Source organism: Limanda limanda, chromosome 5, assembly GCF_963576545.1.
Source record: "Limanda limanda chromosome 5, fLimLim1.1, whole genome shotgun sequence".
Taxonomy (NCBI): domain Eukaryota; kingdom Metazoa; phylum Chordata; class Actinopteri; order Pleuronectiformes; family Pleuronectidae; genus Limanda; species Limanda limanda.
In genome coordinates this window covers 13,645,559-13,652,911 of record NC_083640.1, presented here as the reverse complement: position 1 = coordinate 13,652,911, position 7,353 = coordinate 13,645,559, and the positions used below count along the sequence as shown (strand labels likewise).

Here is a 7,353-nt window from a genome sequence, read left to right as displayed (position 1 = left end):
TGAACCACAGACAACACAACGCCCCATCTTGAGGAACATGAAAATGATGAACTGCACTTTGAGAATAACTTGCTGCTTCTTTCTAATGTCAGTATCCAGGACCATAAAGGAAGAACTCTGTCAACATGTAGTGTCTAAAATGTGTGTGTGTGTGTGTGTTGGGGGGTGGGATAGTTTTGACTTCACACACCAATTTGAGCCCACTGAGCCCAGAGTCTGAGCTCCATTCACCCTCTTCAATATGAATGGCCATTGTTCGGGTCTGAATTCAGCCGCTCTCTGAAAGCCTCTTACATAAATGAACCAAATGCTGAGGGAGAAGCGGTTTTTTCAGCTCCCAAGTTCTCTACTCTCGTTTTTCACATTTCTCAACCTCTGATAAAATGTGTCAGGGAGGGAGAGAGTGAACAAGTATATATATAGCTTTTCATAGTTAACATACTGATGTGTTCTGGAACATGTATGTTCCTCACATGCCTGTCAATCTCTTCTTTTTTGATTGGCAGCTGGGAGGGTGGAGGTAGAGAACTATTCAAACTAGCGTAACAGTTGGAGACCTGTGAACAATGAGATTTGCATAAAGAAAAGCGCTCCCATAATGCATTTGGTAAATCCACATCCACTCTACTCACTGTCAGGAGCATATGCAAACTGAGAATGAACTTGAGACTTCCATTCCAGGTCAGTCTTTACATTTCTGTCTGTTGTAAGAATATTGTACGTTATTTAGTCATGCGTGAGGCAAACATATTTTCCCGTTGAAACATTTTTTTGGACAGAAAAACATAACCCGGCAGTAACATATAAATGGTTTAATTGTCAAATTGATTCATTATACTGACATTAGACTGTGTTTACAGCTTTATAGTCCACAGCAGCTCAAACAGAGAATCATCTCATCATCATACATTGAGGAGCCACCGAGTGAAATACAGGGAAACAAATCACAATGGTTTCGCTTCTGATCTAAATCGTAACTCCTCCCTCAGTTTTTTCTGTTTCCCAAAGTCTTGTTGGAAATTCCCAGAAACCATCTTGGGTGTAAAACTCTTCAGACAGTGAAGGATGACCCATGTCAAATGCATGTTGTCCAAACAAAAGGCATGTTGACATGAATGCTGCCCATCACTGCAGTCCCATTCATCCCCAGAAGTCGGCGCCATCCATACTAGACTTGATGTTGCTGTCGTTGTCCCTCCTAGATTGGGTCACCAAGTTGGCCTCTCCCTTCTGCAGGCGTCTCCTCTGTGCCGCCTTCTGCTGTTTGGTGAGCTGCCTCCGCACCTTCTGACGGACCACGTCCTGCAGCACACACACAATAACAAACACGAGCAGGTTACCTCAGACGGATGTCAGGACCGCGTCACTGTGCAACAGACACAAATCGATGTATACATGTTGCCTCTGCTACATTTCATTCTTTCACAAACTGAAAACAGCATGTGAACACTCTTTAGCAGCAGTGCAGGACACATCAGTTTTAGCTTCAAACTGTGTGCTAGTACTGCTAGAGTTTGTGGTAAAATGTCCAAATATGTGATCAAATCAGTATTTGTAATGGTACCGTAATAATGTTGCCTGACCTCACCTTGACTCCTCCTCTATAATGCAGTGCAGAAAGCTCTGTGTGTGTTGAACTTACTGGTGGTATGGTAGAGCAGCTCCCTATGCTGCCCATTGTGCCCTCACTGTCCGTCCTCTTCCTCCTGTGTTCTGCCAAGTGCAGGAGACTGTCCGAGTCTCTGCAGGAGTAAACACCAAAAATGTAAAATTACACGTGTAGCACTTAAACCTAAATTCATCCTCTTATCACGTGTACTTTATTTTGTCGTTGTGTATTGTGTTGACTTTTCATTACCTGAAGGGTTTGAACTCTTTGTTGGCGGTGGAAAGTTCTGGACACTCATCCTCTATTTCCTTCAACTCTTCCTCTACGCCTTCCTCTGGTTTTTCATCCCTTGTGGCAGCAGGTGCTCTTTCAGTCTCTTTCTGTTCTTCCCTCTTTTCACTCACTTCCTCCTCTTCCTCATCTTGTCTGTCTACATGTGAATCGCTGACTTTCAGACCTTCTAGTTCCAGCATTGCATGTTTGTATTCCTCCATGTCCACATTCTCTTCTATTTTTACTTTCTCATCTGTTGCCTCTTCATCTTTGTTGTCCTCCTCCTCTTCATCATCATCATCATCTTCCTCCTCCTCTTCCGCAGGCCCTGCTGGGTGTAGGAATTCGCTATCTCTCAACAGATCTTTGGTGAAGCCGCTAGCTGAGACTTCAACATCTAGAGAACATGACCGCCTGTGATTGGGTGACAACAGAAGATTACTAAAGAGTTGTTTTCACTTCAAACCGTTTCAGTATCTTCGGCAATTTATAAACTGTGTTGGTGAGAGCAGTAGAAATCTAAATGATAAAAAAACATTTGTAGTTTAACTTGGTAAAACAATGTAGACAACGGGAGAGATTTCTATGTTCCCACTAAATAAAGATATTGTATATATCCAGCACAGGCCCTTTTCTGTGTGTCTTCTCTGCTCTCTCTCCTCATTTTACTGTCCCATCAATGAAAATAAAACAAAAAGAAGGACTTACCTAATGTCTTTGAAGGTTGGAAAGAGCTCGCTCTCATAATTGTATCTTTTTGCAAAGTAATCTCTGATACATTTCACGTCTCGGTCAAAATACCTGACAACAAAAGTTGAGCGAAGAACATTTAAATCTTTTTACATCATCAATTTTAACTGTTGATTTTCCACTTTACGGCAGCAACACCCACCATTCAGCATTTAGATGTGACGTGGACACCATCTGAGGGAAGTCGATCAGTGTTATGTGGTCCTGGTCATCCAACATGAGGTTGAACTCATTAAAGTCGCCGTGAATCAGGCCGTGATTGCCCAGTTTGACAATGAGCTCCATGAACTCACTGTACAGGGCTGATGGATCCTCGAGCTGATGCACCTGACACCTGGAAGAGAGAAACGATGCAAACGCATTATAGAAAGGAACAGAGAGTAGAGATGGTGAACTGTATAATAGTCTAAATCAAGAAAGAAGCAAGGCTTGTTTACATACAGAGGATATCCATTGATGAGCTCCATCACTACAGCGTGTCTGTTGTAGTCCACAGGTTTGGGAACGGGAAAACCTTGATCGTACAATACCTGAAAGATTGGGAGACAACTCAAAAGATGCACCATACAGAACTGTACAGTCTCCTGCTGCACATGTTGTACAGTAACTGGTGGTGTTTTATTTCTACTTTGTCTGATTTGTTTACCTTCATGTAGGCATACTCCTTCATGGCAGACAGGCGAGAGAGGTAAAGCCAGGACATGCTTTTCCTGTTTTGGTGTAAATCTCTCTTGTTCTTTAGGTTCCTGAAGGACGTGCGACCCAGCCTGTGAAGCTTCAGTGCGTACTGCTCCCCGCTTGGACTCGCCACAACATAAATGTCTGCAGGAAGTAAACAAACATAAATGTTTAGCAAGAACATGAGCAAATGAGAGATTGACCTTGGCATGAAATCATAAACACTGATGTCTTGTTCGATTTAATTTATTTATGCTCACTTCTGTTCAGCTGCCTTTTCAGCACTCATTTATCAGTAAGAAAAAGACAAATTCTCACAAGTTGTGGTATAGATAATTCAATATTACTATTGTATTATTTTGAGTTTTTTTATTTGAGGGACCAGACCAGATAGATGTTTTAACAGAGACTGAGATCGTTTTCTTACCTGACTCTTTACCCACTCCCAACTGGTTGCCAACTGAAATGAGCACCTCTCTGGCGCAGAAGGTCTTCAGGGCAAGGTAGTCATATCCTCCGTAGTTCAACCTGTAGCCCTGCGCAGCTGAAATTAACACGTACACACCATGTTAGAAAGATAATCCACATGTACGGTTTATCTGTCTGTACTTGTGAGATAAAGTTAGCATTGCTGTGTGTCGTCTTACATTTTGAGTGTTCCCAGGCTACGAGCTTGTGCTTGACGAGTTCTCGGAGAACCTTGTTGCAGCCGCCGTGTTTGAGGCTCGCGATGGACGACAAGAGACCCGTCGGAACGATCTCGTGGTTCTTCATCCCCATCTCCACCTGTGTGGGGGAAATTACCAGGACAAAACATTTAATATTATTCTGAAACAACACTTACAGGTACACATGAATGATTGAACTGTCGCCGTTGCTGTAATCAGTCCAGTTTATTTATACTGGACAGTCCTGAAGTTATTTCGTCCTAACGTGATTCCATTGTAAGTGATGGGAGACTAAATCAGACATCAGAACGCTCCTTCAACACATTGTTTTACAGAACATACGTCAAAACCAGACATAAACAAAAACCCAGTCCGTTACACTATTAGGCTGCAGCTACATGGTTTTATTAATTTAAAAATAGGGTACTACCATCTGCACCTTATCTACCTATTTTATTTTATTTTATCTTGTGCTTCTGTTTTTTTATTCTTCTACCTCAATATTTTTATTTTATTCTATTGTATTGTATTTTATTGCATTCAAATGTACCGGCTGCTATGACAACTTAATTTCCCTTCGGGGATGAATAAAGCTATCTATCTATCTATCTATCTATCTATCTATCTATCTATCTATCTATCTATCTATCTATCTATCTATCTATCTATCTATACATTTCCCACAAATATGGGGAGGACTCAAATAGCCCTACAAAGTTCTGTGTTTAATTTATTTCAAAGTAGGCCGACACTTGCCTGTGTATTTTCTGTGTTTGTTATTTTGTTGCTTGTCTGTTTGAGTAGCTGGCTGAAAGCCAAGAAGTTTGCTTAATCTGGACCTCCTCAAGTTATTTCGTCCTAACGTGATTCTCCTTGATTCGTCGAACACAGACAACCGAAGCTTCACATTATCTTCAGGTTAAATGGATTAAACATTTATGTCCACACTGTGGTGGGTTTAGGTTATCAGTGCTGTAGTTACCAATTTTTAACTATCAAGTAAATGGTCAGTTATGTTCTTTACTAACCAGTTTTTGTTTGGGCCTTAAAATTTAAGACAGCAGTAGAAAATTCACATCTGAATTTCCTACAGCCTTCCATAGTTTGGTCTGAGTAAATATGATTCAGAAAATAAGTCAATCTATAAATTATCAGTCGAGTTATAGAATCATTTTCTATTGATTGACATAATGATAATTAGATCAGCTCTACTGAGAATTGTGTCTATCATCACCAGCACTGATTGAAAAAGGGATTTATTCTAGGCTAAGGTGGACAGAGTTAATAAACACAGCAAATACATTACTTCATAAAGGAGCATGTTTAATATTGCATTAAGAGAAATCTGAAATATTATTGAACATGTAAGCACGCGTTTATAAAGCATATAATTAACATATGTGGATTTATAATGTGTTAATTAACTGCAAAGTAATACATCGCACTGTATTATTATGTGTTATTACAGCTGAGTGAGGTGTTACTGTGTGGTAGTGTTGATGTCAGGCTACAGGACAGAGCTAGCCTAGCACATGCTACCTCTCTCCGCTCGGAGCTCAGGGACTTACCGCTGTGAGGACCCGGAAGTCATCTCTGGACAGATATCTCAACACCACCACGTTCAGCTTCCCCATGTTTCACACACAGTTACCGTGTAATAGCGGACGATGCTAATGTTGCTAGTTAGCTAGCTTGTGGCACAGTAAACACATGTGCAGGGCGGAAGTTCCACGACAGGAGCACACATTACTTCCGGCCCGTGCGCTGACGTCATCGGGACGTACCGAAACACGTGACACACGGTGGTACCACGTGGAAAACGACACAAAATACACAATTAAAGAGTGATTGTGTGAAATGTGTAATTTGTGGAAGCCCATTTCCGCAACTGGTATGACAAAATATAAATCCTGAACATGATAAACTTTAATGAGAAAAAGTGTCTCATAGTTATTACTAAGCATCTCGTACATTTATAGAAATATACGAATGTTATTCATTAGACATTTCTTTTAGAAGTCACCTGACCCTCTTCTTTGGATTCTGTGCTCTTATTTATTCCCTGAGTTTTAAAGGGGCCAAAATAAAGTTGATTCCAGAATTATTGTATGTACAATTGAAATTAAATTTAGATACCAGCACTGAATATTATATTCATCCTACATTATTGTCAGCAATTATTTTAATAATCAATTACTGTTAATAAGAAAATATAACATGATCATTTATTTGCTGTAGTGCAGTAGTAAAAGGGGTCGTCAAAAAATAGTAATAAACATATACAATTGAAACAGAATATATACGGTGGAATGCATTGCACTAAGTGGATAGTAAATATTTAAAAAATAATATCAAAAACAGAAAGTCTAAAATCTTTTTCTTTTAACACTTTTTTTTCTCTGTAAATCATTGATCCTGCCTTTCCGCCTGTAAGTGTAAAAGTCATGATGGCGCCGCCCTGTGGAGAGATGGCCGCACAGCATCTGGTCCAATAGCAGCTATGTATCAAAACAGACAGCTTATGTTGGACCTTTCTCTCCTGTGAACATTCGTCCAACAGTCACTTTACTTCTTGTGCGTCTAGACATTTGTTTGAGAAAATGTTTCACTAGTGGAGGAACATTTTTTTGTTTGTTTTGTTTGTGTTTGTATTGTTTATATATAAAAGAGGGTTCACTCTGCTCAAAGTCTGAGAAATACCCTGAAATGGGCCCTTTATATTTGAATACTTACATGGGGAGTGGGTCCTCTCTGCAGAGGCTGCCATGTTTTTTACATGTCGCCCAAACTGGACAAACTAAACACCTTTTGAGTTGTTATGACAACTGAATTCTTCCACAGGTTCTCTTTTATGTTTGGGGAGGGTGAGGTTAGGGGTGTTCAGCTACAACATGTCCCCACTAGATATCACTAAATCGTACGCACTGAACAATTAATCAGGTACAAAAGGCCATCTTGGAACATTTTACCAAAGACAGCGCTCAATGTATCAAAATACCACCAAAGACTGTCAAATATCTGCTGTGCAACAGAGTTATAACGGTAAATGTGTGAGAGAATAATATATAACATATTAGGTTCTGTGAATATTTTTTTTCTTGTGTGAATATGTTGTGTATATTGTTATTTATTTGATGATTGGCTGCTCAGTTGACATTTGTGTCATTTTATTATGGCTTGTAATCACAATCGATCACTGCTGTATAAGGCTAAGACAAGTTTCCCCACAGGGACAATAAAGTATATTGCAGACTGTATCGTAAAATGAAACAAATATATCTGAAGTGATGCTACAGGGACCATCCTAGTGAAATTTGAAGGTTAGGTGTGTGTGTGTGAAAAAGTGAAAGTGGTTTCTGTTGCCATGGCAGCTGA

General features: G+C 40.0%; 1 protein-coding gene across 1 annotated transcript; it reads right to left on the bottom strand.

The window, feature by feature from the left end:
* Positions 1-797: 797 nt before the first annotated feature.
* On the bottom strand, positions 798-5,705 carry riok2 (RIO kinase 2 (yeast)). The gene is made up of 10 exons (XM_061071336.1): positions 5,547-5,705; positions 3,958-4,096; positions 3,738-3,854; positions 3,279-3,454; positions 3,074-3,162; positions 2,775-2,966; positions 2,591-2,683; positions 1,859-2,296; positions 1,643-1,742; positions 798-1,302 (listed from the first exon to the last, which is right to left on the bottom strand). Exons 1-10 carry the CDS (start codon positions 5,610-5,612, stop codon positions 1,141-1,143), a joined length of 1,572 nt encoding a protein of 523 aa, XP_060927319.1. The 5' UTR covers positions 5,613-5,705; the 3' UTR covers positions 798-1,140.
* Between the last annotated feature and the right edge of the window lie 1,648 nt (positions 5,706-7,353).